Here is a 24609-nt window from a genome sequence, read left to right on the forward strand (position 1 = left end):
CCTTTTACAGTTCCTGTGTAAAACAACCTTGCGAGAACCTCTGTGAGAACCTTCACAGTAGATACTGTTAAAACAAAAAATGTCCCACACAGCTGAAAGCATTTGAAAAGGCTTTGGTCTGTCAGCAGCTTTGACCACTAAATACCCAATTCACTGTTGCTGAGAATAAAGCCACCGAGCTCAAAATAAAGATAACACTGGAACTCTGGGACAAATCATGTGAGGGACTCTAGAATGTCTTCTCCCGGCATTGTGAATAATTAGTACTCTGTTTAAACTAAAAAGATCCAAAATTGTGTTCATTGATTGTTTTTGTTATGTATTCAAATGGGTCTTTTTAATTGTTGAGATTTGACAACTGAGACTGTGTGTTGCTTTTTAACCATATGTTATATAACGTGTGTCAGTGATTTAAGGTTGTGAAGATGAGTTCTTTGTTTCGAAGAAGTATGCACAGACATACACCGCAAGAAGAGAGTGATGTGTCCACTGATGAGGAGCCACTCTTTCAGCCAAACTCCAGCGAAGAAAACAGAACAAATGTGAGTAGAATTTTTGTTTTGCATGGAATTACTGTGTGCATAAAAATGAAAATAATATTACAGACCTTAAGTAGTAATAATACAGTATGGTTATGTTGAAATTTTTAAGGTTCACTTTATAATCTACTCAGTTCCCAAAAATATGTCAGGCTGCATTTGTGTTTTTATCATCTTTGATTTCCTTCACATTGTCAGCTCAGATACTGCTGTCAGATCTTGATGTGTGTTTCCTAGAGAAAGATTGAACTAAAACAGAATTTAGATCAGCATATTTAGAGAGCATTGTAAGTCTACCACACTGATATTGTTTTAATAACATGTTGCCAGTATAAAATCAATAACATTTCCTATAAAATGTATTTTATCTTTGGTTACCTCTCAAAAAATAAGGACATTAAATAATCCTAGTTTTACTGTTGTGAACATATTCTGATATTCAGTTTAGCACTTAATTTATTCAATTCTGTGATACACAGATTATGATCATGTTCAAACTGAAGCCTCTCTTAAAAGAAAGTATCCAACTATAGCCCAGATTTTAATTAAATCTCACATTTTTGCTTACATTCCAGCTGAATATTACAAACATGGAACTTGATATTTTCCATAATATATATTAAAATCCATTAAGGTTTGCAGTAATGAGCCTGCGATCTTAAATCATCTTAAAAGCTCTGAAAAAATGTCTCTTTAGTCAAACCCAGAGCTCTCAGTATTTATAATGATTCAGAGATTTATTTTTTTAAGTATCAGAAAAGGATCATCATGCTTTTACCAAGACTTCCTCTTATTAAAGAGGAGACTAAATCTTCCATCCTGTGATTTATTCTCAAAGCAAACTTTTCCAACTCCAGAGACATACTGTACAGTAGTTGTGTCTCTCAGCAATACCAATTGTTCCCACTGATTGTCCTTGTCACTGACTATACATTCAGAAGCAAATAGTTTTGACAGACACCTTGGATTGAGATGAGGATAAAAAAATAATTTTTGGTATCTTGCTCAAAAAACACATTTTTTGGAAATACCCTGTTATGAAACCGTATACTGTATACTGTGTGTAAGTTTATTTTATTTTTAAATGAACAACAAAAATAGTATTTATGGATATAGGACAGGTGTACGTCAATTGCTGCATTTAAAAAAATCACCAAAGGCTGATTGTGCCATTTAGGTAATTGTTGCTGTTTTAATGTAACCTCCCGTCGATTATCAGCCCAGATGGGATTTTGTTTTCCACCACTGAAAGCATTAATTTGATAACAAGAGAAAGACACTAAAGGAAAAAAAAGCCCAATTGTTTCTTTTTTATCTTGTTGCAGAATCAGATTGACAATTTATAGCTTAACACCCTTCAAAACAATCAATTGTATTTCTCAATTTAGATCGACACAGATTCTGCAAGCCCCATGTCAATCTTGTTGAGAGCAGTTCCAATAACCGTCCAGGTCACACACAGGTTTGAGTCTGTCTGATAAGGTTGTTCAGACTCTATCAGCTACATCTTTGATCACTTCCACTTAAGAGCAGTGTCCCTTTCTAGTGATACAAATAGAAGGCTGACAATAGTCAATAGAATTAATCAATCATCTTTCACTTAATGCAGTAATGTCAGACTTAATTTCTGGAAGGCCTAGTGTCTTCTTATTATTCCTTGTTTACTAGTGAATTGAGAACAAATTCTCATTTTCAGTGATGATCTGGAGATGTACTGTATTTATTCAGCAGGGCTTCGATTAGAGTGAAGTTCTTTGCTCAAGACCATAGCAAGTGTTCTACTTTTCTGTCCAGAGCCCTTACTACTATTCCACAATACTGCCAAAGTTTCTATCTTCTTGTTTGTGTTCTACCAATTCACTCAGTTACATGATTGCTAGAATTATTTTATTACTTGCACAATTGCAATTCTTTTATCCTGACTCCTTGGTGCTTTATAAGTAACTGTACCTTTAATAAGGTGACCTTCAGAAACATCCTATGCGTTAGGCAGTTTTGTTGATTGTTTAATTGACTACTTGGGTTGGAGCAAACACCAGAACACAGCAGACCAGAAAAGGGTAACATTGATTTTGGAGGGCTGGTGTTGTATGGGTGTTCTCAGTCCAACTCAGCTCTTACTATACTAAATCAGCTTAATAGGACCAATTCAATTCCCCCCTGCTCTTCACCTGCTAGTGCTTTGAAAAAGAAAGAAACGTAGAAAACTTGCAGGCACGCCAGCCCTCCAGGACCTGAGATTTCCCATCTTTACTCCTCTGGTAGCAAGTAAAGGTAACCCATCCCTGCAGCAGGAATCTGACACCCCTGATTTTAAGGATTTAATTTGCAAACTGCAAAACCAGGCCTATAGAAAATAGGAATGCTTTAGAACATTTTTGTAAAAACATGTTGTGATTAAAAAAGGAATGACAGCTTTCATTTAGTGAGGATGCTGAATGATTAAGATACACAAGATATTCTTAAGAACAATGATGTGTTTGTTTTACTTGCTTTTGTGGGTAATGAAAGTTCTTGATTACCTGATTGCCATAGATTAAGAGGAACTGAAAATTGTGGTCGTTTATATTGTTTCAGAAAATCTATTGATTTCACGGTAGATTCCCTTACACAACAAAATAAAGTTTGAATGCACTTCATGGTTCATATTAAATGAAAAAAAAAACTCTTGTATTCAGCTTGCAAAGTGATATTGAAGAAGGTGTCTGGTACATAATATACTGTAGTATCAAACTATACCGATCCATTTTCATTCTCGTGTTGGGGTTTATATTTAAATCTAAAAGCCCATAACTTTGTAAATGAAGATGCTTTTATAAACCCGGCAGCTGACCTTAGCTGCACTTATTATTCTCAGCCAGAAGGTTTAGCAGAAAGGTTTATATTATCCACTTTAGTAATCAAGTCTAAGCTGTTGTAAAAATGTCTCTCAAAGAATGTGAATCATGCGTATTACATCTTCTGTAGAGGAGCCTACCTAGTTCCTTTAAATCATAATTTTAAAACTTTTGATATCTCCTATGTGAAAAATAAACATAACTAAATGATACGTAAGATGCAGATTCTGTTGCAAATTACACTGGATTAAAGAAATTGGTAGACAAAAAGTATACACATTGCTTAGCATTTTTTAGTTTGAGATATTTAAAGTATACATATAAAAGTAAACTTCTGTCAGATTTGTAAATATGGCACAAGGGAAATTAAATGAAATGATAAGGTCAGAAAGCAAAAATAAATGAATAAATAGAATTTAAAATTGGAATCTGCTGAACATTGTCTTAAAGGTCCTAAGGGGGAAGTAAAGAAAAGTAAAACTATAGCATAAATAATGGAGCCAGCCTTCTTGGTCTGAATGCATTTTTTAAAATATTCTTTAAAATTTTATTTATAGAAACTGTAACTAATTCCTTCAACGTTCAGCTCTGCTAACAACATTATAACCTACAGTATGTACAGGCAAACTCAGGAACAGGTAAAGGGTTTCTCCTGTCATAGGATAGGAGAGTACCTCAATTAAGGTCACGGTATCAAGAGCACGAGGCTGACTTGGTGATAAATGAGCTGACCACAAAACCTAAGCCCCAAGCATACAGCAATAACTTGAAATAATGGAGGCTGACCTAAGGACTCTCACCCCCATCTCCACATTGATTACACTGTGAAAAGGCTCGCTACTGGACTAGCTGCCCTGTTGGCCCCCCCACTCAGCATGATTTGCAAAACACGTGGTAACTGCTCTTCTGCTCGAATACAGAAAGTCAAAGGTCTAAAGTGATGAGAAGGTCTTACAAGCACTTCCAGTTTAAACATGCAACAGAGTTAATCGGGCATTATTGAACTATTCTTGTGTTTTCTTATTCACAACAAGTACAATAGAGAGTGATGTTGCACAACTACCTTTTCTGTGGAGAAAATGTTGTTGTTATTAATAATTATTATTATATGCATTCGGAATAATATATAGATTCATGAAGTATTTCAGTAATTTACATGATGCACCACATCATTCATCTACTAAAAACAAGGTTGTCTATACATTTGTAACATAAAAATGGCAGTGATTCGAGCTGTGGTATTTAATTATTGCTCCACAAGCAACAGTGCCATGCATCAGCATGTAATTATAGCAAGTAATGATTTCCAACAGGCAAAATGGCACGTGTACCACACTTTAATTATTTAGTCCCAATTATGTGATCAATCACTAAATTGTCAATACACTAAAGGGGGGGTAAATGTAATATGCAACTGAATACAAAATAATAAAGAGGCCTGCATGATAGAACATTGGATTTAAAAATATTTTTTATTTATATTATATTTTTTGTTTATAATTTAAACATTGCAGTTGAAACAACTTTTTTTCATCAACAGTTACATAGGACAATTGAAGAACGACCGATTTTATTGTGCTTGTCAAGCTACGCTAAAATGACTCTAATCTTTTTAATGCAAAACTCTGAATAAAATAGACAGTTTAAAATTATTGTATATGTTTAAAAATGCATTGCATGCTCTGAAATAGCACAAGTTCAAACTATTTAGTCCTCACAGGGTTATTAGACTGCATTGGCATCTGACACTGATTTTCACAATGAGTCAGATGAAGCATTTCAGTCAGGCTATTCTAGGCAAATGCATTATTTAAAAATCACATTTTCTTTAAAAAATTATAAAGGTCTACTTTGTATGTATCATATTATCAATTCTATGACTTTCCAGAAATTGTACAGTAGCAGAAAAGAATGTAAGTTTGTATTTCTTTTCTTCACATCACTTGAATTAATTTAAATCCCATGTGAATTTATTTCTTAACCTTATTCTTACCAATAAACCTCTGATAATCATTTAAATGCCCAGTTAATGGGTAATACAGTTGAGCCCTGTCAAGTATTCAAGCAAAAACAAAGCTTTCTGGTTACCTCAAAAGAAAATATATATTTTATACACTCAATGAGTTTTGTCACCAAGAAAAGATCTTGTTTATGCTACAGTGCGCAGGGAATTCTGGAAAAAAAACAATTCTCCGAGTAGCATCAGACCTGCAAGCTCCTAAGCCGTTGAAGCGAACATTATGCATCCTGTATTCAAAATCCACCAGGGGCTATTCTGCAGTCCATACCATATGCTCTATGATAGTTTCTATTACGAAATTAAAATTAATTACAAAAAACTAGCACCAAACTTCTGAGGAATCACGATGCAAAGCCAAAAAATAAAAGAAGGGTCCCGTTTTAATACTTAACTGAGCTACCTAATTTAGATGCTTTACATAAGAACCTCTGTACAAAACAGGTAAAACTGCATTTTAACAATGACTGCATGTAAGATGTGCTTCCCAAGAGGAAAGACTGCTGGTTTGATATCTTTGTAATTCATTTGAAATGATATTTGACAAAATAATTAAAACAATACTATATTGTGCCCAAAAACCAAAGCCAACTAAAACTAAGACAAATCATAAAGCATTTGTTTCTGTATTCTATATCATATTATGTGACAATCTCTTCACTGGGATTGAGGTAAGAAATGGAAAATTATCCTTATCTCTTCAGCTTTTAATCTTGTAAATAATATAACATCAGGAAAAGTAATACCCTGTAAAGGTTTGATTCAAAGATGTACTGTGTGTACTAGCATTTATAACACCTTGTGAGTCTTACGTTCATTTACATGAACTAGGAGAAGGACTCCAGAAAGAAAACACCTTTGGAATCATAGGAACATCAACAAGGGAAAAGCATCCTAAAATCTCTCATCTTTCCAGTTGTGTTAAGTACAATTAGGATCTGTTTTGGGAATAAAGTATGACTTGAACTAGAAGAGGCTACAAGAGGCTGCATTCATGGAAATGCATGCTTACTTGTTTATAATAATAACTTTTATTTATAAAGCACCTATCCATGAATATCCATCATGAATAAAGAAAAGACAAAAAAGTACAAATTAAAAAGTAAAAGAAGGAAATTAACAGGAGCATACATGTTTTTACAGATGTAAGACAATCAGATGTGGACCTTGGTAAAAAGGAAAGCCTTAAGTTTGGCTTTGAAGAGTTAAAGAAGTTGTCTGTCATAGAGTCTGAGGAAGGTCATTCCATAACACTGGTGCAGCGATAGAAAAGGCACAGTCCCCAAGACTCGATGATGTAGTCCTGGGTGCAGTGAGAAGAGGACCAGCCTCAATTGACTAGAGCCTTCTGGAGGGGTTGTTAACATGGTGGAGAAGATCAGGGATGTCTGATGGAGCTAAATTGTTTAAAGATTTGAAAGTCAGTAACAAGATCTTGTATTGAATACGTGACTTTATGGGCAACCAATATGGAGACTTTTAGGTGTGATGTCCTGCTAGTTAGTAGTCTAGCTTTTTTGAACACATTGCAACTTCTTGTTGTTGGAGCTCACAGAGTAAAGAGGAATAGAAGTCATAAAAAAATAAATCAAGCCTTGATGTTAGAAATTGCTTAATGTGGGCAATATTTTGAAGGTGAAATAAATATCTTAATGACATTCTTCACATAAGGCTCAAAAGGCAGGATAGAATCAAGTGTGACTCCCAGATTCCTAACTATGGCTGACAGATGAATGGGGAAGCTTTTGAGTTTTTCCAGCAGACATTTGCTACCCACCAGTAAAATTTCTGTTTTGTTACTATGTAGCTTCAGGGAGTTTGATGTCAACCAAAGTTTGATGTCACGTAAACGAAAGATATGTGATGGAGGGGGGAGACAAGTTTGAGAAGACGTTTTAACGTAAATCTGAGAGTAATTTGCATAACAGTGAAACTGATGATCATTTCTCCGTATAATTTGGCCAAGAGGAAGCATATAAATAATAAAAAGCAAAGGGCCCAAGACTGAACCCAGCAGCACACCCTGATTGACTGCGACCATAGGGATTTATGAGGATCAAGGGAGACAAAATGCTGCCTGCCAATAACCAGTTAAAGACCACTGATAGACAAAAAAGTTTTCATGCAATTTAGCAACAAACAGAATGATTTACTGTATCAAAAGCAGCACTAAATCAAGAAACATAAGAATAAGGATTTTTGTGCATATGTGTTTTTTGTTTCCTCAGTTTTTAATATGCCTGATCAATAGTATTTTATTTTCTATTGCTCTATGATTATTAGATTAACTACAATAAGGCAGTAGGACCTTACACAGAAGGGAGGTTATTGTGCCACAGAACACCAACATATGTTCATGATAAATAAATACATCAGTGGGAAATCACACTCTGTCTTAGGCATTCAGTATGTAAAGAACTGATGTTTTTATTTTATGTTTCTCTATATTAAAAGTTGTACCCATACATTTTTCCTATAGTGATATAGACCTACTGTATAGTGAAGACTTGGTTTTGCTGTTGCAGCCATGGGAATGCTGCTTAGTGAGACCATTATCACTTCAATATAGAACTGCTGGAAACAATTTCTGCTTCATGAAAAACTGAGGATATTGGAAAGATTATTCTTAAACTCCATAAACATTTTATGATCAAATAAAGACTCGGTATTCGTAACTGTTTTCTATTCTAAAAAAAAATAATCTATTGATAAGAGTTAGAGAAGAAAGTAACACAGATAATATAATGGTGGTATGTGACCTTCTTGAAGAAGAGAAAGTCTCTACCATTACCAAACAGATCAATCAATTTGTATAATTAATGTTATAGTATTCATTACTGTTTTTTTATATTTCTCCCCTTTCAATGTAGTCCATCACACGAAATAGGAAAAAAACACTAGCAAACTTGACTCCTAAAATTGTCTTTACTTTCATCTTCATTTTGGTCTTGTTCCATAGATTCCGGCAGTGGCTATTTCAATCTGTACTGCCAACCAAATGACCTTTTTAAAAAACTAGGAGAAACAGAATGACCAGAACCTTTGTCTTTCCGTGTCAGGTTTTTAGGAAACTCACTTCAGACGTAAAAGGAGTGCTTGATTTCCCAAACTAGTACCCACAACCCCAAGCATAGGTTTAGTGCCCTTTCTTTGTTTAGAAAACCAAGGTTTAGGTTTTTTAACCTCAAGTTCATTTTAATACTTTAAAACTTCAGGGGTTTCACATCAATACTGGTCACAAATCTTCCAATGGTCTTCCAATATACCACAGGAAATTGTGAGGCTTGTTTTTATTTTTTCCCTAATAAGTTTGTTACTATTAGACCTATTGCAGTGGATTAGCAACAATTTAACCTTATTCTATCTTAAGAGCCTCTAGCTTGTTTTTAACTGTCAAACCTCTTTGTTCCATACTTTTATTTAACAGAAAAAAACAAAAAAGTTTTCAATGACTTAACTCTTCCAAAAAGCAAGAAAGAAAACAAAATGGAGTGTTTGCCACACCCTTTTATACCTTGAGAGGCAAGCTAATCACCCCCAGCTGACTCTCATCCCAAAAAATTTAGCTCATAGGGGTTCCCTTTTTTCCTACATGAGCATGTAGTTTCCTCTGCCCTGTTCCAAACTTTGGCAAACAGAATTATAGTGGGTAAAGACTTCTCAAAATTCTTGGTCTAAAATAAAAGTCCTTTTTTGACCCTGTTCCACGTTCTTTCACAACATATACAGAACAACAATGCTTAATTTAGCAGCAGTTATACAGTAAATGTCATTTGGGTCACAGCTTTAAATCCAACCAAAATCAATTTAAGCTAAAAATTGCTGGTCTCTTAGTATTGATCAGTAGTTCGTATTGTGGAAATCCCTATACAGTTTAGAAAACTATGATAACATTTTGTAATATCTACTTGCCCGGAAGGTAAGAATGGTCCTTCCTGTTGGAGTTAATGCAACACAACCAGGAGCTGCTTTGCATACAGTGTGTGTATCTCTTCCTTGTTGTACTGTACATTTCTAGACATTTGTGTCTTTAAAGCTTGGCATTAAATCAAATCTCAGAAACAGCTGAATACAATATGGAAATATCTGCTTTTTGGCACATGTCCTGATACAAAAACATTTCATTTCAATTCCTATTCTGCTATTCAGTTTTGTTTTTATACATGAGCCAAACATACTGAAGAGGATGCCAGTCTGGATCAAACCTGTTTTTGTCTTCTAAATCAACTGTGGTGGTTACAAAATAAAATCACTTATTATTTCTTATAGTAACACAGAGAACACTTTATAAATATTGGGGAGAGGGGTTCTTTACCATTTACCTAATAGAATAAACCACTTTTTTTGTAGATTCCTGTGTCTTTTTTTTTTTGGATTTTAAACTATACAGTAGCTGATATTATTTAGCAATAATATTGTTTAATCTCATCCATCAATACAAATGTGCAGTAGAATGATAAAATAGATAGAGATAGATAGGTACTTTATTGATCCTGTGAGGGAAATTGCAGTGCAACCGCAGCTTAACACAGTCAACACAGCACAGTGTAACGAAATGATACAATAATACAACAAATACAATACATACAATACAATCAATACAGTCAGTGAGAAGTGCACTAAGAAGAGTTGCTCACAGTCCCGAATACACAAAGAACAAACCAGAACAGTACACAAAAAGTTGTATTGTACATTATAAGTATAAATATAAATATAAATATATTGCACAAGTCCCTGGCATATATTGCACAAAAAACAGTTGTAAATGGGTAAAGCCAGATGTAAGAGAGTTTACTGTTGAATCCAAAAACAGGTCAATGTCAATGTTGCCCCTGCCCAGACACAAAGTGGATGTGTTGTACCGTCTTATGGTAGAAGGCAAGAATGACCTCCTGTAGCGCTCCCTGTCGCACCATGGTTGGATCAGCCTATTGCTGAACGTGCTCTTCATTTTCACAAGCATGTCATAGAGGGGATGGGAGACGTTGTCCATGATGGCCTCTAGTTTGGACACCATTCTCCTCCAGGAGTCCAGGTCAGACCCAATGACAGAGCTTGCTCCCTGATGAGCTTGTTCAGCCTGTTAGCATCCCCTGCTCTAATCCCAGAGCCCCAGCACACAACCACGTAGAAAATGGTGCTCGCCACCACCGACTGATAGAACATATGTAGCATCTTACTACACATATTGAAGGACCTGAGCCTCCTCATGAAGTAAAGTCAGCTCTGACCCTTCTTGTAGATGGCCTCGGTGTTCTTAGACCATTCCAGTCTATCGTCAATGTGCACTCCCAGGTTCTTGTTTGAGTCCACTATCTTCACACCACTCCCATGGATGTAGACAGGAGTAGGTTGGACCCTTTTCCTCCTGAAATCTATCACCAGCTCCTTCATCTTTGCCACATTCAATTGCAGGTGGTTCTCCCCACACCAACCCGCAAAGCTGCTGACCAGTCCTCTGTACTCTTCCTCCTGCCCATCTCACAATCTCATAATTGCGGACTCATCCGAGAATTTCTGCAGGCAGCACGACTCTGGGTTGTATTTAAAGTCCGAAGTATAGAGGTTAAAGAGGAACGGAGAAAGAACTGTCCCCTGAGGAGGCCCTGTGTTACTCACTACCTGTTCAGACACACAGTTCTGAAGTCTCACAAACTGTGGTCCACCTGTCAGATAGTCGGTGATCCATGAGATCATGGAGGCACCCACTTGCATCTCCTCCAGCTTCCTCCCTAGCACTAAGGGCTGGATAGTATTGAAGGCACTGGAGAAGTTGAAAAACGTAATCCTCACAGTGTTGCCAGCCTTGTCCAGGTGGGAGTAGGCCCTTTGCACTGTAGGGTGTCCAGTGATGAACTGACCAGGGGTCTCAGATGGGACAAGACCGGCCTCTCCAGTGTCTTCATGACGTGAGAAGTCAGGGCTACTGGCCTGTATTCATTGAGGACAGAGGGGCACCCTTTCTTTGGTACCAGGACCAGGCATGATGTCTTCCAGAGCACGGGGACTCAGCGCAGGCTCAGGTTGAACAGTCGCTGGAGCACTCCGCTCAGCTGATCGGCACAAGCCCTCAAAACTCTGGGACAGACATTATCTGGGCCTGTGGCCTTACCCTGGTGAAGCCTCCTCAATTCCATCTTCACATGGTCAGCTGTGATGGTCAGCCAGGCCTGGGGGATGGTGCTCATAGCGCTGTCAGTGCTGCAGGTGTTAATGGGGGAGGTGTTGGAGAGTGGCAGCTGGGGGGGACTGGGGGTGAGTAGCTGTCGGGGTTGTAGCTGTAGACGGCTGTGATTGTGGGGGAAGGGAGGACGTGTAGGGCAGTCGCAGCTGTGGGGGCTTAGGGAGCGTGTGGCTGTGGGGGGATGGGTGTTGAGCCACAGAGGGCCCTGAATCAAACCTGTTAAAAAACTGGTTCAGCTCGTTGGCCATCACCAGGTTTCCCTCTGTTACACCCCCAGCCTGTTTGAAGCCAGTGATCTGACTCATGCAGCTCCATACATCCCTCATCCCATTCTTTTGCAGCTTGACCTCTACCTTCCTCCTGTAGGCGTCCTTGCTCTCTCTTAACTTCTGCTTTAGTTCCCTCTGTACACGCTTAACCTCTTCCCTCTCCCCCCTCCTAAAGGCTCTCTTTTTGTCATACAGAAGAGCCTTCAGGTCGCTGGTGATCCAGGGTTTGTTGTTGGGAAAGCAGTGTACGTCTTTGGTGGGAATGGTGTTGCCTACGCAGAAGTTAATGTAGTCAGTGACACAGTCCACCATGTTGTCTATGTCGTCCCTATGTGGTTCGCACAGCACATCCCAGTCGGTAGCCTCCAAAGCACCACGTAGATCCTTCATAGCTCCTGAGACCATCTCCTCACATGATAGCTCAGTTCTGTCCATTTTAATTTAAGACATGATTTGTTATTATGGATTTTCATCTCAATGTAAAGCACAGCAGATTTTTTTTATCTGCAGTCTGAAGCAGGTCTCATATGACTTGTTGAAGAAGTAGTCAACTGTAGCCTTTAGGCAATTCTCTTGAGGGTCAAATGAAAAGTATAGACTCTTTTTGACCTTTTGCAAAAGAATTAAAAGTTACATATTTTGTTTATGTCTCTGCAATATTTAGAGGCTGCAGTCAAATGTGATAAAAATATTTACATTATACAGAGAATTTTATTTATTTCCTTAACAGATTCCAAATTCCTTCAACTGTGTGTATAAAAAATGATAGAGGTATGATGCTATAAGCTGCCTTGTATAGGTATGGAATCTCAGTTATTTTGGTTGTATACAAAAATACATACTGTAGATTTTTTCAATTTAAGGTAAGATTACTCCAACAAAAAATACAATACTTAGACAGGTATTCTTATCAATGAAAATTTCTTGAAATTTCTGAAAAAAGTGCAAACTTTGTGAAAAGTTTAGAGAGAGTGTTTTTTTAATTTAGATTTAATGTATAAATTCTGTGCTCAGCATTACTGTAGTTCTCTTTTCAGCGAGTGGCATAAAATGCTTGCATTGCTGTCATCCCTATTTGAGCTGTTGTCCATCAACATGTGTTAATTATAAGTGAGTTCATTCTCTCGCTTATAATTGCAGCATGTTTACTTCAGGCTAGGTTTATTGTATTCTAACCTGCCAGCAGTGACACTGTAATAACATGTTGTTTTCAAATGACAGGTAATAAGGAACATAAACACTTATGCCAGAACAAAGACTCTTGCTCAGGGCTTTCTCGATATGGCTCTCTTCACTGCCAATGCCTCCCAAATGAAACATCTCCTGCAACAAGGCCCTGACACACAATTCTATTATTTCCTTTTCATCTTACTGGTACGTATGGAAGATCAACCTGCCTAAAGTATCTCACTCAGGGAAACATAACAAAAAAGCTTAGCTGTGCAAGAGCAGTAATAAAAAAATGCAAACACAGAGCTCTTTTAGGAAAAGCTAAGATGTATAAAGATATTGTTTAAAAATAAAACAGTCTAGGTAAACCCACTAAGGATTACCTTTAATTATTCTAAATTAGTCTGAATCAGGTCCCTGAATTTGTCTATCAGTGTTTAAGAAAAAGGCCTAGAAAGAAATACCTATACCTACAAAGGGCTGGTATTATTCCAAAAGAAAGCAGACTAGTATCACTTTAGGTATCATACAATGATATACAATATTTACAATTTATGATAATGTAACAGGCAACTATGATGTTTTAAATAATGTTTTAGAAAGCAGTTTAAGGTACCCTTATGCTGCCTTTCTGTATTGATAAAAAGATGTTAGTGCTTCCATGAACATCATAACCAAGCTCCTAATTAATCTATGTTTTTGAGTCCCATTTACCTGGCCTCTGTCTGTCAACGAAGTAGAAAAGACAAAAGTGCACAGTGGTTTGAGCTCTCTAAAGCTATCACGTGGTCAAGTAATGAGCCCTGAAATGAAATACAGTACATTTGGCAATAAATGCTGCAATTTATACTCTTTTACAACACTTTTGCAAGCCACTATTGGTATGATAAATGGATGTGCACTGCATCTTGGAAGCAATGTAAAATACCTAATCAGACATGTTTTGCACTGTTGAAGTGTTTAGAATATGACATTTGCGTTTCCCTTTTCAGTGTGTATCAGTCAGTCTCCAGCTTATTGTGGCAGCTCTGTTGATCTACAAAGGCTCAAAAAATATTGAATACGATGATCCTGAACGCAGACTAAGTGACAGGTGAGTTTAAAAAATGTATGTCTATGTGCATAATGGAAGTCTTGCAATTTCTAGGTTTACAGGAAAGTGATTTAAGGTTTTGCAGAGGTGAATTACCATTTTAACTTCTGTTAATTGAGATTCTCCAGTTGTTTTTTATATTTTACTACCACTCATTTCAGAGTTGCCAAACTAATTGTTTTTCTCATCTCAGCATTACAGATACACCTATGGTTTTTTAATCAGTTCCCATGCACACAACAGTGATAGTGCTAGATGTCAATATTACATGCACACAACATAACTCTGGACCTGATGTTCATTAAAGGAAGGGTTCCCCAGTCTGGGAATTCTTCTGAGTCTCCTGGCTTTTGTACTTTAAAAAGTTGATAACGATAACATGCTACTTGATTTCTAATTTCCTTCTTTTGAATTTTTCTGCACTCGGTCTTAGTTTCAGAGTTAGAAATAATTTTGTTTATTTGTATCAGTCCAAGAAATGTAGCAAAAAGATCTCTCCCATAGTTTCCCAAACAGCTCTAATTGCTTATCAATCAATGATGTACCGAAGCAGTTGGAAATGGCACAGTGTCCAATACACCGATGAAAAACATACAGATGTATAATCTAGAATACTACTATACATGAAGGGCCATTCACATATTCAATGGTCAAAGGCATTGACAAAGTCAACCCCATAGTCTTCTTCAGAACAAACAGTGAAATATGTTTTATTCACTCTAGGGGTGAATCTTCAGACAGAATATATTGTATGTAACAAATTGCTACCCATTCCCTTCTGAAACCATATCTATCCTGTCCTATTTTACTTTTCCTAATCTTAGTCTCTTTTATTTGTACTTTGCATTCCCAAAATTGTAACCATATGTTTTGGACTATGCTTGTACTATTTTAAAATATACTTCAAAGCTTACCATTTTATGATCACAGTTCCCTAATAGTCCTCTCACCTCTGCTTGCAAACTGTATCTTCAGTATTTGAAAAGACTGGATCAATACATGCATTCCCTCTTGTAGGTGCTCTGACAAACGGGGTAAGAAAGTGGTCATTAGTCATGTGTACCATTTCAGTTTCTCCTGCTGACATTCCTATTGGTTTTTTTTAGTCCATGTCAGGAAAATTAAAATCTCCAATAAAAACCATGTTTTACTTTTACACATAGGTTTTGGATTTCATTATACAAGTGTGAATTATAATTTCTATCTTTAATTCGGTGATGTGTAGCATACTCCTAAAACTTTGCCTTTTGAATGTTTTTTATCACTCTGACACATACAGTTTCTGAGGCCCTCAATTCATCTGAGTTAAGTTTGTGTTTCTTAATGGTCTTTTTGATATATTGTGCTACACCTCCCCCTCTTCCATCTTCCCTGTCTCTGCAGAATGTTGTGTATCCATTAATGTTGTATTCTTCCCCATCTCTCTTGGTTAGCCATGTTTCTGTGGTTCCAATTACATCATAATCTGCAAGTAGCTTCTTCTTGATTTTTCCCTGATGTTCCTGGCATTTCAGTATAAGCTCTTAATTACCTGGTCTTTTTATGTTTTGTTTTTTCCTTTTAGTTGTTTTTGACACTACTCAATATGTACTGTAACTCTCTTTTCTGTGAATGCCCCCATTCCATTCTAGTTTAAATATATTTACATTTTCTTGGTCCTCAACAATGTGTGTCAAGCAGGCTTGAAGAGCATTTTACATGTGTATGTTTGAATTGGGAGTCCACCCTTGGACTATCGACACTTCTCTGTGCTATTAGACTGCTAATCAATTTGTCTCTGCCTGTGTTGTCTGTGCATTTCTTAGCAAACCACATATTACAGTAGATCAAAATCTCTATGCAAATCCCACCCACCAGTACAAATTGTAAGCTAATTGTAATTGTAAGCTAACAACAGAATAGATTCCTCAATTTAAAATATGAAATTAGTAAAGATGGATTTCTTCATTTAAGTTCAAGTGTGCAGAACCAAACAATAACATTACCTATCTGTACGAGACTGGAAAACACTGCCCTTAGAACAGTACAGTACCTGCTTCCCCAGGAATCAGGCTAGCTGCCTCTTCTCACAAAGGCGGCAGATCATTCTTATTCAGAGGTCTAAATCTTAGTCATCAACACTCATGAAGGGGAGCTAAGTACTGAACAACAACTGCACTGAAAAAAGTCCATTTAAACTCACCCAGGACGCTTGATGTGAATCAGACTGGTGGATCAGCTCAACTCATGTTTTAAAAAGTCAGTGTGATGCAAATTTAGGGAGCTTTATTAGACCTAATTAACTGAGTCACTTATATGGGTCTCCTCTGCAGATTCTTATTTGGACATTGTTACTAAAGGAGGCACAATGGCTGCTGCTGCCTTTATTTGAGGTCTGAATTCAATTCTGAGTTGGGGTAACCTTCTGTGTGGAGGTGGTATTTCCTCCATTGGTCTGGCGGTTCATCTCTAGGTACTCCCATTTGCTCTCACCTCCCATACATGCAGGTTAGGATGTCTGACCTGAACTTGTCTCACCAGGGTTTTAAATGTCCTGTATTGTACCCCGGTCACACATGGCACAGGCAAACAATGGTGTTGAACTCTGCTTCTTCTTGGTTGTCTTAAAAATGAAAAATCCCAATGTAATGTGCTGTCTTTTCCTTTGAGTACATTTGCTTTATTTATTGAGAAACCTCACACAGAAGGCTGGGTACTACTAGGAACTGAAATCAAGAAGTAATGTACTGCCCAGCTCCTACTGATTGATTATTTACATGTAATATTGTTCAGTAACTTCAAATAAGCAATATCTTGTTAAGCAATGCTGATCCCAAGATAGCTTTGATTAATGACAATGAGTTTCACATAGCTATACTGTATGTGCACTCCAGATTATTAAAAATCTAGTTTTGCTGTACATTTTGTTTTCCCCAATCTGGAAAATTGTTTCATTATTATTATTCCCACTGTGACTAATTCATTATCAGAAGATTTCGTTTTAACTGTTATTCCAGAGAGATGATACAGTATATGTTTATAAAAATGTATTGTTTGAAAATTGGATAAAATTAAACATGCGTGCATTGTAAGAAAAGATGAGAAACAGACCATTTTAATTTATTCTTGTTCTAAACACCATAAAAGAACTAATCTAAATAAGGAAGGAAATAGTTTTGAATGCAATCATCTCAGAACAATGATTAATCAAGATACATTTTAACCAGTGCGATTAAGGAAGGCATTACATCTATTTGTATTTATTCAATCATATTGCATCTTAATGAAGACATTTCTGAAAAGCAGAGCAACAAAAAATCACCATCTCACCTCTTCTCCCTACAATCGGGTATGGGACCACACTGTAAAGGCTTCATCTCCTTATAGAAAGAACTGGATTTCAACAGCAGATAATAAAACAGCTATTATAAAATCTCAAAGTCCTTGGCTGTTGTGGCTTTGTCAAAATGACAATTGAAGCAGGTGTATGCAATTCTCAGTGTTTGGGGATGCTTTGTTTTACAATTTAAGTCCACCGGTTTTGGAATTATACTCTGAAAGTGAGTTAAGCAATATGGAGCCTGCTATCAATATAAATGTAAATGAGTGCTACAGTGCAGAAAGGCCACTGGGAGGTTTTATCATGATACTATTATGTTCAGTACAAAAAGGTACAAATCAGGTATTCAGCTGCAGATGGAGCTTAGCTTTGAAGATCTAACACAATTTATCTAAAGTGAAGCCACATGAAAAGGAAAGGGATTCTTTAGCTTGAAGATCTTAAGGCTAAATAGTTCCCACTTTAATTTCCTGTGCTTGACAAGAGGACACAAATAAAGAATAAAAGTAAACAAAGAAAAAAAAAATATTGTGTGTATGAATAAGAATCAACTAATTAATCCTCTATGTTTATTTAAACATTAAAAAATGTAAAAAATGTTGTTGTGTATATACACCCCAAGCCAAAATGATTAAAAGACAATTTAAAAAGAGGCGTCCTCTGCATAAATAGCATCTTAATTGACAGTGATCTAACACACAGCGATTTCCACTTGTTATTTATTGATAGAAGTGGAAACAAAACAGGTACCACAATAACGGCATCATTGTTCAATTCTCATCATTTTAGCTACATTTTAATTTTCCAGAAAACAATATCCATATTCTTATATCCATTTCCAAAGAGGACTACACACATTTCCAAAGAGTCCACAAAATATTTTCCCAGAGGAAGTTTCTTATTCTGTAGATGCAATATCCATAGTGTTAATGGTTTTTTTTTACAATATTTTACAAACACTTTGGAACGCTGTTTTGTTGAAGCACCCTTGGATCATTTAAATTCAGCGGGAAGAGTCATTTATATGGAATTGATGGCGTGCGGTGATTTAGAAGAATAAATCAACAAATAAATAAATAAAGACAAGGTTTTGCCCTTTTGTTTTCCACAGAGTTCACCTGCTGAATAACATTGTGACTGGGTTAATCCTGGTGATCACAGCTGTCAATGTCTTCATCACAGCTTTCTGGTTCTCTCCTCATCTGACTCCTGCCGACCAGCATCTCACAGCCACATCATCTACTGCAGAGCCTTAATGGAATTATATTTAGATGCTGCACACTGCAAAGGATAGATTCCTACAGCCATTACTTTATTCAGTACTTGTTACAGGCAAGTTGGTAATCATTTCAATTTGAAGAAGTAAATAAAGATTACTTTCAGATAACCTGCATCCTCCCTTTTTTCATGCCCATCTGCTAAATCCCTGTACTGGAAATGGACGAATAATACTATATATGTGGATTTATAAAATCACACAGTCATCTGGTAGGAAACAATAGCAGGTGTGGGAGTTTAAAAACAAGTACTAGGTATTTCTGAATGACTGTCCAAGTTACAATTAGCCATAACATGTAGCAGTGATGCAGGACTTCCTTGATCAAATGCAAAAGTCAGAATGGATGCTTATTGTTTAAGGGACACTTAATTTCCAGTTAGTAATTTTGTCTTGAGAAAGAATTTAGTTCATGGTCAGTATCCAGGTTTAATTTTTTAAGCTAAATGATCTTTTTTTTTGCCTTTTTTACCTTTTTTACCTTTTTTGCCTTTATTGCTTTTGGAATGCAACCAGGATTGAGCTATTTTTCATGCCATGTTAAGAACAAAGGATCGTAATCAAAGCACATTTAAAGAAAGGAACTGCCACAATGTGTTTAAGAAGGAAAGACTTAGAATAAATAAAGATATTTTACATCTATGTAGCACAAAACCAAGACAATTTCATTCAAATAGTCCCAAACAGACTTCAATTCTAATTTTGTGAAAGAACCATTAACAAGATATGAGTCTTATGTTGCAAATAAAGTATTCAATAGCTGCATGAATTCTCAAATAATTGACAATGTGCTGGCTAAAAATTGTCTAAACTAAACCTCCTTCAGAAATGTTTTGTAATATAAAGATTCCCTTACAACAAACTTGATCTTGATGTTTTGAGCACCTTACCATAAAAAGCAGATTCATATTGGTTTCATAGCCTCCAAAATCTAATATTCTAAATGCTTCAGGTCAAAGCAAAAAACCCTTACCAAGAACCCAGCATGAGTCAATCACCTGTAGGTCTTTAATTGTAATACCCATCTATCCTGTGGCTTTATTAGAAAAACAACGAAGAAGCAGACATTAGGTATTCATGGCACCTTTAGTCACCTAGTGAGAAGCACTCGGAAATTTTCAGTCGGACAGACTGAAAACATAATATCAGTCATCAGGGATTCATTTATACTGCCCTGAATAAAATTCATAAAGATAACAAAAATACTTAAGCGTAAGCTAATAATAATTTTTTTTCTGGAACTTTCCTGTTAGCCTTAACGCTAATATATTTGCGTCTGCCTTCTTCCTTTGCTATCATGGAGAGCTTGCTTCTGTGCATATTTCAAAAGAGTAATTGCTGATGATTAGGAGCTACGCAGCAAATTTACACAGCAGGGATCTTTCGAGGAGCCTTTGCTTTTTGCAATGTGTCGTAATTTGTTGTTTGCGATGTCTGGAGAGAGAGAGATAGAGGGTGGAAATGCTGTTATCAAGTGTGGAAATGCTTCATTAACGAAGTATCTCAATTTCTATTATTGTATTAAAATTTACAGACCTATGTGCTTTCTTATATTGTTACCTGTACAGCATTTTAATCAAATTAAAAGCATTTAATTAAAATTATTTATCAATTATTTATCTCTGATGAATTTATATTTACAAAAAAGTCATATTTTAACAGTGGGAGTGGTTAGGTTGTAAGGTCAATGTACCATTTTCTATTTTCTTAGAAAAAGGCCATGTCTTATAATGAGGCCTTATTATAGTAATGAGTTCATTTCCTTTCTGATTTAAGGACTCTCAGTAAATTCTGATTAGTAGATCAGAGTATTAGTAGATGCATTCTATCTATAATAAATTGGAAGAAAATTATACCAAGACCAGTCAAATGAAACTATAGTATATTAATTGCAATTTTTAACAAATTTATCATCCATGTGGTGTTATCTCAAAATCGTAGTTCCTGTTTTCTAAGGTCTTTGCCCTTAACTGTATCATTAAAAGTAGTAATGGCATCCTGCTTACTCTGGTTGTGTTTTCTGTCTTTCTTAGACTATTGACTAAGATAGAATTGACTATGTCATCAATACAGTGTCCTTTTCCAAGCTTCTAAAAGACTCACATTAAGTTTTATTAACTGGATTTTTTTCTCATTTAATTCTTGATCATATTATTTGTGGTCTGTGATTTTATGTTTATTGTTTCTAGTTAGATGTGTAAATGTCATTTAAAAAGGATTTCTCATAGATCATTTGGAATAGGGTGTTTTATCTTTTGCTAGATTCATATTCAGAAAAACAATCAGGCATTTCTTTGACATTTCTTTGACAAGTACATTTTAAGATTTAAGCAAACAAGGAAAATCTTTGTAGGTCCCCAGGAAAAGGAATATGTGTAACTTTACAGAAACCTCATAGACGTACCTCCACTCTGCTCATACAGTATAAAAACAATTGTGGAATGTTTGATGCTTCAAAATGATTATCTTTCTAGTCCCGAACACATCTCATGCCACATCATATAAAGACACATACACAGTCAGTTAAATTGATTTTTTTTACCCTAAATCTAACAGACTCCAATAAAACTTGAAAAGATACTACCTTGGAATTGTATTGTCCAATATGAAGTAAATAAATTGAATTTGGAAAGGTCAGTGATGGAAAAATCTCACACATTGCACCAAGCAAGATGTTCAAGCTAATTCAGCTGAGCAATACAAGGTTAAAATGTATTACTGAGAAGGAGACATGAATTACTTTCACATAAAAATTAGAAAACTGGGGTAGCTCTTGAATGTTTTGCCATAATGGCATAATTTTAATCAAAAAATATATTTTCTTTTATTCAAGACCAATTTTAACAGAACCGATTACATTTCTCTTGATTTATGCAAAAGGACCAAATGTGTCATTATTCTGTTTTGCTGGTTATTGTGGAATGTCAGCTTCTCAAGGTTGTTTAAATTTGTGACATCATCGTATATTTTCAAGAATTTGTAGAATCCCTTGGTTTTTCTCTTCTCTTTTGGTTTTCCTTCTACAGTCAACAATTCTTTAGATATTATTGTATATAATGTATGCAATATTATGCAATAATCATTTATTTAGTTATGACTAAATATATAGTTACTGTATGTTCATTTTTTTCAGCTTCTATGTGTAGCATATTTCTTAGCTTTAAAACATTCAAGGTACACATTAAATATGCTTTAGATCGTATTTTAACATTATGCTTACTGTCACCACATCATCTATTTATACTAATGCAGAAGACATTAATAAATAATCTCAATCTTATAAAATTGAAAGAAATGTGGAATTACAGACCTATGAAGATTTTTCTTGACAGAACTGGTAGATGAGGATTCTAGACTGTGTTCTGGTATTTGTCTTATTTAATTTATTTTAAACTAAATGAAAAAATATAGTTCCCATCCATGGTTTTGATAAGCTGTTGCAGTTTGATAAATCAATACTGTCCCTATGTGCTACCATAATAGTGCTGAGTTTTGTTGCTCTAGGCCACAGACATTTTAAGGTTGAATACTTAAATAATTCAGTAGGTATGCAACTCAAATAACCAAATGATGCTTTTCTGCTTATAGTAAGAAACTACAATAAGTGAATACTGAGGAAGAGAATGTCATGGCATCATCTTGTATTTTTATATAAATCCTAGTAGTAGAAATAATTATATAATTAGCAATTCTGTCTCTTAGTATTACCTCTTACATAATCAACTGTTGGCTTATTAGGCATCCTAGCTAATGGTTACAAAATAGTGACAATGTTAACAAAGTATAAAAACATATGGAATCTAGTCATCTTCACGTATTATTAAATGGAACAGGTGTGAATATGAATCATCATGAGTACAGTTATATCCAAAACAAAAACTGTAATTGATTAAAATACAAGATGCAATCACTGCAACCAAAATTTCTTTTTTGAATTTAAGATGTTGAAAGAAAATATTTTACATGTACAGTATAAATCTTTTTATCCACCTTCTGCTTTAACAGAACTGTAAATAATTTACATACTACTAACGCTAGTACTGCTACAGCTTTTGCTACTACTCTTGCTACAGCTAATATATCCTAATGCCACTGCTGTATTTTAAAAATAAGCAAAAACAAATCAGTAAAGCATACTGAGCGTACACATATTAACAGTGCAATGTGTGAACAGAACACAGTAAAAATAATGTCCATTGAGGTAAACAACATATACTGAAAGTAAGCAAGCACTGATTACAGTAAAGAGTGATGGTCATTGAGCAGAGTGCAGTTATCAGCCGGTGGTAAAGTTTACAATCATTTGAGAGAATCACAGCTGCTGTCAAAACAGATGAATCTTGAGGCATCAAAAGATGGTTAGGGACTGGGCAGTTCTGATTTTAATGGGGAGTTTATTCCACCACTAGGGAACTAGCGTCAAGGATGAGTGGGCTCTTGAAGTAGGGGAATGAAGAGGAGGGACAGAGAGTCTGGCAGAAGAGGAGGAGTAGAGCGGACATGAGAGAGCCTAGGGAGAAAATAGGTACTGGAGTAAAAGTCAGTCAGAGAGGATAAGACAGTGGTAGGGAAGAACAAGTGTTCTGTATTGAATGCTCTGAAATGGATACATGGAAGGACAAGTGGCCTGAAATGTATTGGCAACTGAGAGAAGCGCAGCTATAGCAGAGTCAAAAAGGTCAAGGATAATACTGATGTTCTTGGCAGAGGAGGAGGGAGACAGAGTAGTGGGGAGGTTCACATAAGGTGAAGCGGAGGAAAGGAAAAAAAGAATGTCAGACATACAGACACAGTGAGGTTCAGTGCGAGATGATGGGTGTCCATACAGGATGAGAGGATGGGATTAACACAGGAGGAGACAAGGGTATCAGAGGGAAGCAAAACGAAGAAGATCTGAGCACCAACTGCAGAGATGTCATATGAAAAGTCATATGAAGGGATCGGAGGTGCAATGATTGGGTATAAAGAAAGAACAGGAGGGGACCCAGCACAAAGCTTTGGGGTACAGCAGTGAAGATTAAGTGTGGTGTGTCAAGAGACCTGCTATATGTCATCAATAAGGCAGGGGTGAAACAGGTACTATATATGAGGTGACAAAAATTCACAAGCCAGCACTTGGACAGAATGGTCCACAGACTTAAAGGCGGCAGAGAGGTCAAGAAACTATAAGACAAGATGAGAGGGTTACAGGTTGCAGCTTGAGCTGATTTAAGAATATTGGTAACTGAGAGAAGATGAGTTTCAGCAAAGTGTGTTGGATAGAAGTCAGATAGGTAGGCATCCCCAAAGTCACAAGTCCTGAGAGAGTTAAGTGAACAGCAGGGAGTACACTGCTGATAGATTTTACAATGCATACTTAAAATTGTTTTTTTTTTATTGAAAAGTATTTTATCAGATTAAGGTTTCTCCCATACCTTTAAGGTGTGTGCCCTACTTAGTTTAAAAGAATATAACAGCATGTTCCAATCGACATAGAACCCCTCTTCTTATATACCTTTTAGATGTGAATGTAATAGAATAATGGAAAAGATTGTTTCCTGAGTTTATTGTATTGGATTTTGCTCCTTTAATAAAATGAAGCTGAACCTCTTTCTGTCCCCTAATGATATTGTTAAATGTTTAGAAAATATATTGAAACAAACAAATGCTACTTTACCTCATTTGATAATGTAATACTGCCACACAATGCATTGGACAGCCTGTATTCACGTGTATCCATTGTTTTATGAAAATAAAAATATGCAAACTTTTGCAAAATATGGTACAGTAATTTTTTTACAAATCGGACATCTAAGTTGAACCAAATAAGTATAGCAATGAACTTATTTTCTTTATAAAAAGATTTGTGGTCCTTAAAAAGGTTTTATGGAATTATTAATAGTTTTATTCCATGCTGAAAAAAGAA

General features: G+C 35.9%; 1 protein-coding gene across 1 annotated transcript; it reads left to right on the forward strand.

The window, feature by feature from the left end:
* Positions 1-262: 262 nt before the first annotated feature.
* Positions 263-18799, forward strand: LOC148644497 (ninjurin-1-like). Its single transcript, XM_088614148.1, has 4 exons — positions 263-542; positions 13068-13220; positions 14009-14109; positions 18540-18799. Exons 1-4 carry the CDS (start codon positions 426-428, stop codon positions 18682-18684), a joined length of 516 nt encoding a protein of 171 aa, XP_088470274.1. The 5' UTR covers positions 263-425; the 3' UTR covers positions 18685-18799.
* Positions 18800-24609: the final 5810 nt, after the last annotated feature.

Source organism: Lepisosteus platostomus, chromosome 20 (assembly GCF_059453375.1).
Source record: "Lepisosteus platostomus isolate fLepPlt1 chromosome 20, fLepPlt1.hap1, whole genome shotgun sequence".
In the NCBI taxonomy this organism is placed as follows: domain Eukaryota; kingdom Metazoa; phylum Chordata; class Actinopteri; order Semionotiformes; family Lepisosteidae; genus Lepisosteus; species Lepisosteus platostomus.

Coding starts and splice junctions, on each gene's coding strand:
- LOC148644497 (XM_088614148.1), top strand. CDS start 426: ATGAGTTCTTTGTTTCGAAGAAGTATGCACAGACATACACCGCAAGAA. Junction 543..13,067: donor GCGAAGAAAACAGAACAAAT/GTGAGTAGAATT, acceptor TTCAAATGACAG/GTAATAAGGAACATAAACAC. Junction 14,110..18,539: donor GAACGCAGACTAAGTGACAG/GTGAGTTTAAAA, acceptor TGTTTTCCACAG/AGTTCACCTGCTGAATAACA.